The sequence below is a fragment of the Chenopodium album genome, chromosome 2, assembly GCF_948465745.1.
Source record: "Chenopodium album chromosome 2, dcCheAlbu1.1, whole genome shotgun sequence".
Classification (NCBI taxonomy): Eukaryota; Viridiplantae; Streptophyta; class Magnoliopsida; order Caryophyllales; family Amaranthaceae; genus Chenopodium; species Chenopodium album.
Window position 1 is genome coordinate 1,177,296 of NC_137835.1, and position 11,648 is coordinate 1,188,943.

General features: G+C 35.9%; 1 protein-coding gene across 1 annotated transcript; it reads left to right on the forward strand.

Annotated features, from left to right (window-relative positions):
* Positions 1-5,098: 5,098 nt before the first annotated feature.
* LOC145592233 (BTB/POZ domain-containing protein POB1-like) lies at positions 5,099-11,338 on the forward strand. Its single transcript, XM_081648688.1, has 6 exons — positions 5,099-5,636; positions 8,617-8,745; positions 8,899-9,020; positions 9,111-9,174; positions 9,734-10,013; positions 10,234-11,338. Exons 1-6 carry the CDS (start codon positions 5,360-5,362, stop codon positions 11,045-11,047), a joined length of 1,686 nt encoding a protein of 561 aa, XP_081504814.1. The 5' UTR covers positions 5,099-5,359; the 3' UTR covers positions 11,048-11,338.
* The last annotated feature ends 310 nt before the right edge of the window (positions 11,339-11,648 follow it).

An 11,648-nucleotide genomic window follows, 5' to 3' on the forward strand; every position in this document is an offset into this window, starting at 1 on the left:
CTATAATTACAGGGTATAAAAGAAATTATTCGTTATATATGTTATATATTGTGAAAAAACATTTAGCTAAATTGTTTGGGGTGGATGGAAGATTGATATATATGTCGATCGAGAAATGTACTTATAATTAAAGTTATGTTCTTTTCACCTGCTTATACATTTTTAATTTTGATTTTTTAACAATAAATTAAACTTAGGAAATTTTACATTAAACCACATTTTATAACACTTTTATTGCAAGAAACCACCTTATAAATTTTTTTTTCGCAAATACACACCTTAATTGTAATTTTTTTTGCAATCACACACCTTTTCCCGGAAAAAGGCCATTGACTTGGTTTTCAGGGGTTGACCCGACCACGTGAATGTCACGTGTCCCCCTAAAACCACTTATCCTCACTTTCCCTCCTTATTTCAATCTAATCTCTCTCTCTTTCTAACTGTTTCTCTCTCCTCTTATTACCCCGACACTGTTCTTCGACATTGCTCGAAATTGAAGACATTGTTGCTCAAATTTCTCAGCGAATTCTCCAAGGAACTTCAATTAGCCAGGTAAGTCTGTCTAAATTGCTTCTAGTTGCTTGCATTTGCTGAAATTAGGGTTTACTTCGATCGAATTCGAAAATTAGGGATAATAATTGGGGGGTTTTTTTCGATTTCTTTATTTGCAGCATGGATTTCAAAGGCCAGAAGTGTTTTTGTGGCATTCCTATAGGTCTTAGGACCTCGTGGACACATGAGAACCCTGGGAGAAAGTTTAAAGCATGCAAATTCTACAACTTCGAGACAGGGCATAGGGGTTGTAATTTTTTTGAGTGGATTGATGAGGATATTCTTGATTGGCAAAGAGATGTGACTAACATGCTGCCACGAATTGAGAACTTACTTTCACCTGCCCAGCAATTTAACTCGAACTATCAGCATTCAATTCGTGGCAGCCATGGCAGAGCAGCAAAAATTTAATGAGGAGAGGAGGAAGAAATCGATTTTAATTTGGGGGGGGGGGGAAGAACAGTACAGAAGGAGAGGGAAAGAGAGGGGAAAAAAGGGGTAAATTGTGTTGGAGGGAAATTTTGGGTAAAATTAGAGGAGAGAGAAAGAGAAAGGGAGGATTAGTGGTTTTAGGGGGACACGTGACATTCACGTGGTCGGGTCAACCCATGAAAACCAAGTCAATGGCCTTTTTCCGGGAAAAGGTGTGTGATTGCAAAAAATTTTACAATTAAAGTGTGTATTTGCGAAATTTTTTTTATAAGGTGGTTTCTTGCAATAAAAGTGTTATAAAAGGTGGTTTAATGTAAAATTTCCTTAAACTTATTACCTCATAATTATTTGAACTCCAACAACCATGATATAAACTTGTGCCTTTGACCTAAACTTTGGTAACCCTAATCTAAACATTAATTGATTATCAATAGCTTTTATGAATAAATTTGAATTTATTAACCATTATCTCAACTTTTTTTTTTCTTCACTTTTTTTATTTTTATTTTTATATTTGGTTAAAAGAACAAAGCCTAGCTAAGGGGGTAAATTGTATCTTAATCTAGTTAATCCAGATATTAAGAGATATACTTCGTATTACAGATCTATATTCTCAGAAAACCATGAACCATGAGAAGCAAGAATGCATGAGGTGATATGATCAAGAAATCAAAAGTAAGCAGAGAGCCCAACAAAAATGTACTCCACATTTGCTTACACACCTATGTTTAGAATGTAGCAAAATAGCATTTTTTTTTCTTGATGGACACATAAAAAGTATTAATATACTATAAGCTTGACCAATAAGCCGCCACTTTGATTAATTAATTAAACTATACCATGTAATACACCAATTAATATTACTAATTATACTATAAAAGCTGTCATTAGAATATCTAGGTTGTACTTTGAAGTTCATTTTTCAAAGCAAAACATGCCATGTTAGGGTGCTCAGCACTAAGCTACCATTCACATAACTCTTCTTTCCTGATTAAGAATAAGGTTAAATAGGGTTTATTAGTGGACCACTAAAACAGGTAAATAAAGTTTGTAAGACAAGAGCTTCACACTACAAGGTGCTCCAATTTGTACTTATTAGGCTTTAATTAAATTGTAAATTGCAACTAATTGTTTCCTTCTATATATCTTCTATTGGAATATGCACCGTATGCACCACGCATATAGTAACACTTTTCAATAAGATTACTAATTGTATATAGCCATAAGCTGCAAATGATGTAAGTGAGATTCAAAATCAAATCTTGGATATTACCCCTAATGGTGTATGCGGAATATAAGCTGCAAATGATATATATACACGAGGGTTAAACCCAAATCTTTTATTAGGGCATGAACCATATGCAAATATATAGTAACACTTTCCAATAGATTACTAATTGTATAGAGCCATAAGCTGCAAATGATGTACGCGGCGTGGGATTCATACCCAAAACTTGAGTACTACCCCTAATTGTTTAACTAACAAAGATATGGAGTGATTGACAATTGACTTTTTGCCTATCATTTGGCTTTTTAGTTTGGTTAAACAACTAAAAAATATGATGGGTAGTTGACTTTTTTGTTGGCTTTTAAGCTGACTTTTCCATCAGTCAAAAACTAATAAGAGTAATTTTTTCTATTGACTTTTGGCTTGTTAGCCTACTTTATCATTAATAAACAGGTAACAACCATAAATAGTTTTACCAAACACACTTTTGTAAACAGTTAGCGTAAACAACTAACTTAAAAAGTCAATCCACATAACCAATACTTCCAACTAGTGCTAAGGGCGTTTAAAGGGTTTAGGTGGTCAAGAAGGGTTATTCGGGGTTGGGAGAAGTTTTACGGGGGAGGGGAGAGCTTTACTGGTGGTTTGTCGCGACAAAGAGGCGCGATTGGGATAGGGGGAGGGGCATTGTGGGGAGGTGGTAGGGTAGGTGGCCAAGTTGAGTGGTGGGGGATCTTCAAGGTGTTCGGAAAAAAAAAAAAGGAGAAAGAGAACTGTAAAGGGAGTTGTGTAGTGGTTTCATGGTGGCTCTTATTTCCTTAGGTATTTAAAACAAACAACATTGCAAATCAAAGGGATTACATCTATTCATCTCCTTTCTCTTTGTTTTAGTCATTTCCTTTCCCTATGATGAACCAAACGGCCCCTAAACTTAGCACAAAGTAAAAATATTTGAGCGGTTACTTTCATTATTTAAAAAAAAAAAAAAAAAAAAAAAGGTTTAAAATTGATTAGTCCTGGCTCCTACAGTCCTACTCAATTGCAGGCTTTGGGTTTTGAGCTTATCCATGTTGGTAAATTTGGGCTATTTGTTGCACATGACCTTATAATTTGTGTTTGGTTTAGGTATCTTACTGGCATTGGGTTATTATAGTCCAATAGCACCTATTTTGGGCTTTGAGCTTTGAGCTTTGAGCTTTGAGCTTTGAGCTTTGAGCTTTGAGCATGGGTTCGGTTATACTTTAAGATCTAATTCTAATCCAAACTATGTTGTTATTTGTCGTTTTACTTGTAGTGTTAACTAGGTTAAACCCCCGTGCAATGCACAGATGTTGAATAATTATAATAAAAATATAAGGAGTAATAATTATACAAAAAATAAATAAATCGTTTGACCAAGTATAAAAACGCATGAAATATATTAAAACACTGCAAACATATAATAAAAATATTTATATATGTAATAGTTATATAGTGCAAGTTGATAGTTTATTAGGAAGTTTACTTTAGAATTATATAAAATAAAAATCATAATCTAGATGTAAAACAATAATTTATTTGTAGAAAGTAATTTTGGCGGGAATTTTTTTTATAATATATTGCCAAGTGTCCCCTTATATTCGCTTTTAGTAGTATGTAATTGAATTGAATTACGTTTGATCGATCCTCAACAATCTTCTACTTCTTAGGGCTTGTTCGCATTTACTGAACTGAGCTGAACTGAACTGATTGGAGCTGAATTAAACTGAACTGAATTGATTGGAGCTGAACTGAACTGAATTGAGCTGAAATAAATATTTTATGAAAGAGGGAAATTAGGAGCTGAACTGAACTGAACTGATTGGAGCTGAACTGAACTGAAATTAAGTGAATATAAACAGACCCTCAGCTACTCCTTCTATTCCATAATAAAATATTTCTCCATTTTCTATTCCATTCTTAAAAAATACAATAAATCAAATTTTTATTTAATGAAATATCAGGTAAATTAATGACATGAAGATGTAGGGAAGTGCAAGATTACTCCCTCCCGTTTTTAAAAAGTGTCTCACCTTGACTTTTTGTACTATCAAGCGAATTCCACCAATGTTAATGATTTATACATATGTATTAATTAAAAAAAAAAAAAAAGAAGGCATATAGTCATATGTGAGTAGTTGTTGAAGTTGTCTAAATGTATAGTTTTCGAATAATAAACATTAATATAACTAGGGCAGTTAATGTGCGCGCCTTAACCATGTCGGCCTTTTCTTTTTGGTCTTATTTCACAAATTTAGTTGTTGGCACAGTAACGATAGAAAATATGTAAGAAAATATTTTTAGAGTCGGTGTATAAATAACCGCACACTATTTAAGAGTTAAAAAAAGATGCAATTAACATTAATAAAGACGAATAAGTAAACAAATATTTTTAAAAATATGCAAATACATGTCTGCACGCTATTCATAGAAGCTTTTTTAAACTTTTTAAAATGTATGGATTTACAAGTATTGATAAGTTTACAGAGTACACTATTGATCAAAATTATGTGTTAGCATACGTGTTCAATTAAATTAGGGTACTAAACAAACAAAGAGAGTGAGAGAGTATCATACTTATATAGAGGTGATTATCAATAATTGTTCCGATGGTCCGATCTATAAAAAGTGCACGGTTGAGCAATAAATACTTTGTATATAATTTTAGTTCAAAACTCAAATTCAAACGGTTAAAAGCCATAAAACCCATTTTGACCTGACAATATTTACGTAGTATATGTTTTTTTTTGGCAACTAATAATATCTACCGGGATACTTATTTTGCGAATTTGAACACAAAATTTTATACAACGGGCTGGCCACGGCTGGCCCTACCCGATTTTTTTTTATCGCCTCTAAGTTAAATCAAAGTTTCCAAAATCTAAAAATTGGAACAACTCATTTTCTGTACGAAATCCCCCAAATCAATTCAACACTCCAACTGCGCAAAAGTTTTCCATATTCAGTGGTAACTGAAAACCTAATACTTCGTACTTAAGATGGTGTCACTCTAATTACTTACGCGTCACACAATAACTGTGATCACTTACTCAGTTACGAGTACTACGTTTTCAATTAGGGTTCGTTTCCCAGAATCAAAATTTGGGGGTTAGGGTTTCTGGGAAAGTGATGAAACAGTCGAATATGGAATTAGCCAATTCCAGAATTGCAATCATCAAATCGGGTGCCAGTACTAGTAGCGCAACTAATGATGATCTTCAATCTTCAAGCTCGGAATCTGATTTTGGGTTTGCTTTCAATGATAGTAATTTTTCCGACCGGATTTTGAAGGTTGAGATTGTTCCTGATTTGCCTGATGTCAAATCCGACGATGATGGTTGCACCACCATTGCTGATTGGGCTAAGAATCGGAAGCGTAGGAGAGATGATATCAAAAAAGAACCTGGTTTGTTTTTTTTTCTATAATTTTCTTGATTTATTTTCAATTTCTTTTGATTTATTTCATAAGATATATGCTTTTGAGTTGTATTTTGTGATTGTTAGTTTTTAATACGATTGTAATTGTTGCTTTTAGTGTTGATTGATGCATAAATAATTAGGGTTTTTGTTTACTATTATTGGCGAATTAATTTGATTGCAAAGGTAATTATTAGTAGGATTTTTTTGAATAGAAATCAAGTTTTGATTTTCTGATTACCATTGGTTTAAGATCATATTTCGTAATTTCGCCCATATAGTATTCTCCCTCCAATTCGAAATTAAGTATCAAACTAGTATGAAAGTATATGTTAGCTTTGGAAACCAATGCCTTGACTATGCTTCATGATATACTTAGTCTGTGTGAATTGCCTTAAGAAGAGAACTTGATTATTAAATTGGGGATTACTAACTAGCTATTGGTTATTTTAGCTACTTTTAAACGCGTGATTTGGGTTTTCTGCTGTAGTAGTATCAAATGGTGCTTTGAATTGCATGTAAATGTAGTTTTATACTTTTATCTAATGAGTTGTTTTAGTTATTTTTTTATTGTGGTTTTCACTAGGATGACCAAGATTTTGGTATATCTTTAGTTTCTGCTTGAATCTTCCCCAATTCTCATTATTGTGGAAAATTTATCTAGCTCGAGCACTTAACCTCTAACTATATGGATATTTGTGCTGTTACTTTGCTGAAGACACCTGTGTGTTTAGAATTTATCTGAAAACTTATTAACTATATGCAAAATTATTGGATCTTTAGTTTAATGTTATTGGGATATTTAGCTCGAAACCAAACTAATATATGTTAGCTTGAAATCCAAGGGTCTTGGTATAACAACACTATAAGGGGGCGATTGTTTGTAAAGGGGAAAGGGAGAGAAGGGAAAATGATAGCCATTCCCTATTCCCTAATGTCTTTTTTTTTAATTAATTAATTATTTTTATTTTTATTTTCTTACAAGCAAAGGGAGAGAAGGTCAACCACCACCACCACCACTCTTCTCCATAACCACCACCATTGTCACTCCACAACTTGTTTTTGGTTGGTTTTAGAGTAAGTGGAGTAATTTTTTAATAGTTAGAGTAGTTTTTGTTGTTATTGGGGCGGTTTCCGGCGAGTTCAATCAATCAATCAAAGTTTTTTTTTTTCTTTTTTTGGTGGTTTAGGTGAACTTGGGAGGATTGGGTCATGGTGGTTTGCGGTGGGTTGGGTATGGTTTCAATGTGAGGGGATGATTATGGTGGGTGGGTTATATTTTTAGTGATGGTTGGGTGGTGGTTCGTGGTGGATCGGGTGTTTTTGAAGGTTGTGGGTTTTTTTTTTATGGTTGGTGAGTTGAGGTAGTTTGCAAGTGGTTGGCTGAATTTTTCGATGGTTGGGCAGTTCCAGCAGACGGCGGTGGCTAAGGAAGTTCTGGCAGTGATAAGGGCGGTTCTGGTGTCGTTTAAGGAACTTTTGGTGGCGGTCAAAGGAAGTTCTGGTTATGGGTGGAGTTTTTTGGGTGGTCAATTGGTAGTTAAGTTGGTTAGGCTGGTTTCTTTGGGGGGGGGGTGGTCAATGGGTAGTTAAGTTGGTTAGGCTGGTTCCTTTGAGGGTGGGGGGGGGGGGTGGTCAATTGGTAGTTAAGTTGGTTAGGCTGGTTCCTTTGAGGGGGGTGGTCAATTGGTAGTTAAGTTGGTTAGGCTGGTTCCTTTGAGAGGGGGGGGGGGGGGGTTGTTGTGGGGGAATCATGGTAGAAGAAAGTCGGGGAAAAAGGGGTAAAGGTGATCAGTAAATTGGTCCAACAAACAATAATAAAGGAAGTTATGGTAGTTGATTGCCTTTCCCTTTCTTAAATAAACCTAAGCAAACGCCCCTGGAAGTGATCTTATGTCTTGCTTGAATGGTTGAATCAAAAAGTTGGAGCACATTGCTCTTCTCTTACTTAGGTGTATTTTAGTAGATTAGAATGTGTTGTCTCAAGTACTCTCAACTATGTATGAGATGTTGCTAATGCGGGCATAACTATTAGAGTAGTGACATGAAAGACAGAATAGCAACATTCCTGGGCAAATTCCTTATTTCCTACTCAGAGCTTCTTTATTTAATGGCCAAATTCTAAATAGTTTGATATAGCAAATTAGCAACTGGGTTTATGAAGCAGCTCTTAGGGTTCCCTGCCTACTTATGCTTAGCATCTGGAATTAGTCATCAACTAATCATCTTTATAGATCATGGTTGGAGTGGGCATATGTCATATGTGAGTGAATACCTTTTGAAGCAACAGCCACACCAAGTGATACCCAATATGGAGTGGAATAAAGTCCAGGACTTGAGCCATATCAGGTTTTTGCCTTATATTCAACCAAGTGGCAATTCAAGAGAACCCCCCCCCCCCCCCCCCCCCCAAAAAAAAAAAAAGCAACAAACAAAACCTTGAGTTATCTAGCCCTTTAACATGAAAAAATTGATTTCTATTATGACACAACTATAAGATAAAGAAGAAACAACTTTGAGTTTATCTTCATAGTTTGAATGATTTCATACCTTATTAGAAGCTAGAAAAGAAGTTGGTGCTAGATTGGGAAAGGATTATCCTAAAACGGATACTTTGATTTTAAAGTGAATTCTAATTATTCTGTAATCATTTACTATTTGTAATTCCATGAGTAGTGAAATGCAGGAAAACTCATCTGTAAGGATTTTGTGGAAGGAGGCTTTATCTTTGTTTCTCTGATATTATATATAGTTTTTTTTTTTTTTTTTTTTTTTTTTTTTTTTTTTTTTTTTTTAAATTTATTTTTTTATATTCATTGATGCTTTTCAAGTATTTGTTCATTTTACTCTTGGGTTTTTGGTATATAAAACTAGGCTATTTCACCTTTTGTTTTTGTTGGGGGTCATAAAGTTTTTGTTTTGGTTGCCATGATTATTTGCTGACAGCACTGATTAAACATTACGTGCAGGTGCAGATATTATTCTGCAGCCTGATGATCAGATTTTGAACTGCAATATGCCAGACCCTGATGGTGTTGCCTATGAAAGTTTAGAAGGGGAAGCAGTGGCTATGCTAGAAGAGTCACCGATTATTGATGGTGTGATACTGATTTATCTATTCCACATTCTGGAAATTATTTGAATTACAATGTTACATCGTTCTGTGTTTCCATGCTCATATATTTATATTTTTATATCTTTTCATTTGCTTAATTCTCTGCATAATTTTGATCTGTGTTAAAATCTTGTAGGTGATGAGACTCTGCAAAATAGTGATTCTCCCTTGAACATGGATTGTTCAGTAGTTCTTCAAGTGAAGACTATTCACATAAGCTCTCCAATTTTAGCTGCCAAGAGTCCTTTTTTTTATAAGGTGATAATCTCAGCTTGTATGACACAGTCTTTATTTATGTCATCTTAAAATTAGTATCATGTTTCTGATTGTTTGACACTTCTTCTGTAGTTATTTTCAAATGGGATGAGGGAATCTGAGCAGCGACACGTGACTTTACGTATTCATGCCTCTGGTAAGTACAGATGGAATCATCTGTTTGGAATCTTTTTCTTAATCCATTATTAGATACTCCGTATAAGTGGATGAAGATGGATGCCTTGCACGGTAGTAAATGATTCCGTTCTCCTTTTGAATTCTGTCACAAGGGCCATTTTGCTTGAATTTAGTTTTTCTTGTCATTATCCTCATCAAAATGATCTGTATTGCTGATTCATTTTTCTTGTTGATAAACTGATGGTGTGTTAGATAGGGTTATTTGGATGGAAAGTATGGGAAGAGGGTGAGGGATTCATCTTCCGTTCTTACCTTGTTTAAATATGTCTTGGGAAAGGGAAGGGATACGTTAGCCTTACCTTTTATCACCAAATCCTTTCAGTGTTGGATCGAAAACACAAGCATTCCCTTTACCTGCCCACCCTCACCTCCATTATTTAATTCCCCCCCCCCCCCCCCCCCCCCCTTTTTCCCCTCTTTATTCACTACAGATGTCCAAGCATAGTGTTTAAAATTTCTTTTTGACTGAGCTTGGAATTATTAACTTATGAAACTCCCTTTTTTTTTTTGTGGAGCAGAGGAAGCTGCGCTTATGGATCTCCTAAATTTTATGTACAGCAATACTTTACAAACCAACACTCCACCTGGTATACTAGATGTTCTGATGGCCGCTGACAAATTTGAAGTTGCTTCATGCATGAGATACTGCAGCCGGATGTTGCGCAATTTTCCTATGACGTCTGATGTAGCTTTGTTATATTTGGACCTTCCCTCAAGTGTCTTGATGGCTGATGCAGTCAAACCATTGACCGATGCTGCCAAGGAATTTCTTGCATTACGGTTCAAGGACATGACTAAGTATGCTTACCTGAAAATCTGAATTTCTCATCCTTTTCCCAAATAAAAGATGAAGAGAAAATAGATATTTTGCTGTTCCTTCATTAATTGCCACAAAGTTATTAATTCCATTCAATCGGCCACTAGCTCTTGCAATTAGTCCATGCTTTTTTGCTTTTGTAATTGTTGTAGGTTATTAGCTTTTGCGTGAGTAATAATTGACCGGCCATTTGTTTACCAGATTTCAGTCAGAGGTAATGGACCTCCCTCTTGCTGGAATCGAGGCAGTGTTGTGCAGTGATGATCTCCAGGTTGCTTCTGAAGACGCCGTTTATGATTTTGCAGTGAAGTGGGCTAGAACCCATTACTCGAAGTTGGAGGAGCGACGAAAGGTACTTGGCACTCGACTCTGCCGATTGATCCGTTTTCCGCACATGACATGCAGGAAGCTAAGGAAAGTCATGACATGCAATGACCTAGATCCAGAGCTCTCCTCCAAGCTGGTGTCGGAAGCACTTTTTTTCAAGGCCGAGCCACCTTATCGTCAGCGAGCCCTGCTCGCAGATGAGGCTAACACTTCTGGTCACCGTTATATTGAGCGGGCTTACAAATATCGCCCAGTGAAGGTGATAGAGTTTGAACTACCACGACCGCAGTGTATAGTGTACTTGGATTTGAGGAAAGAGGAATGCCAGAACCTCTTTCCATCAGGTCGGGTGTATTCCCAGGCTTTCCATCTCGGTGGACAGGGGTTTTTCCTCTCTGCCCACTGTAATATGGATCAGCAGAGCTCCTTTCATTGCTTTGGTCTGTTCTTGGGCATGCAGGAGAAGGGTTCTGTATCGTTTGCTGTGGATTATGAATTTTCTGCTAGACAAAAGCCTGCTGATGAGTTTGTTTCCAAATATCGAGGGAATTACACTTTCACAGGAGGGAAGGCAGTTGGGTACAGAAACTTGTTTGGTACGCCATGGACCTCGTTTATGGCGGAGGATAGCCAGTTCTTCATCAATGGCGTATTGCATCTCAAGGCAGAGCTGACAATTAGGCAATAGTCACTGGATGCTAGTTAGATGCCCAACAAGGGAAGATGAATTTGCTTTATTTATTACCTGTATATAGTCGCATATTATATATGGAGAAGTTATATTAGGATTGCTTAGTTTGCTTTGCTAGAAACCAAAATAGAAGGAAAAAACGGTCACTAACAGCTATAACTGGTGGTGCAGTTGGTATTCTATTTCTATGGCACTGTAACAACTTACTGTCAGTAAATCATGTTATGAAGTTATTATCCTCTTTGATAATGCTCGTCATAGCGAAATAAATGTCGTTTCATGCTCCTATTTGATTTATCTTGTGCATATGTTGAAAAATGATGAATGGTGCTCCTTTGTGTATTTTGATGTTGTCAATGTTGTGGTCCTCTGTTAGTATGTTACTCTGTAGCATCCTAGCTCAGCATCAAAGGATGACCCTTAGATGGATATTCAATAGGTTTGGGAAAAGGTGATGGTGATTATAGGTGGATTCATGTTACGGATCTTGATCTAATTGCACTTTGACCAGCATTAAAGTTTTTATACAGTAGTTTGTTGCACCGATTCAACTTATTACTATACCAAGGAGAGTTTTGTGGCATTAATCTTTTTGGTA

Bases quoted from the DNA above. Each gene is read 5' to 3' on its own strand.
- LOC145592233 (XM_081648688.1), top strand. From the start codon at position 5,360: ATGAAACAGTCGAATATGGAATTAGCCAATTCCAGAATTGCAATCATC. The intron at 5,637-8,616 runs GTTTGTTTTTTT...CATTACGTGCAG, and splicing joins TGATATCAAAAAAGAACCTG to GTGCAGATATTATTCTGCAG. The intron at 9,175-9,733 runs GTAAGTACAGAT...TTTGTGGAGCAG, and splicing joins TTTACGTATTCATGCCTCTG to AGGAAGCTGCGCTTATGGAT.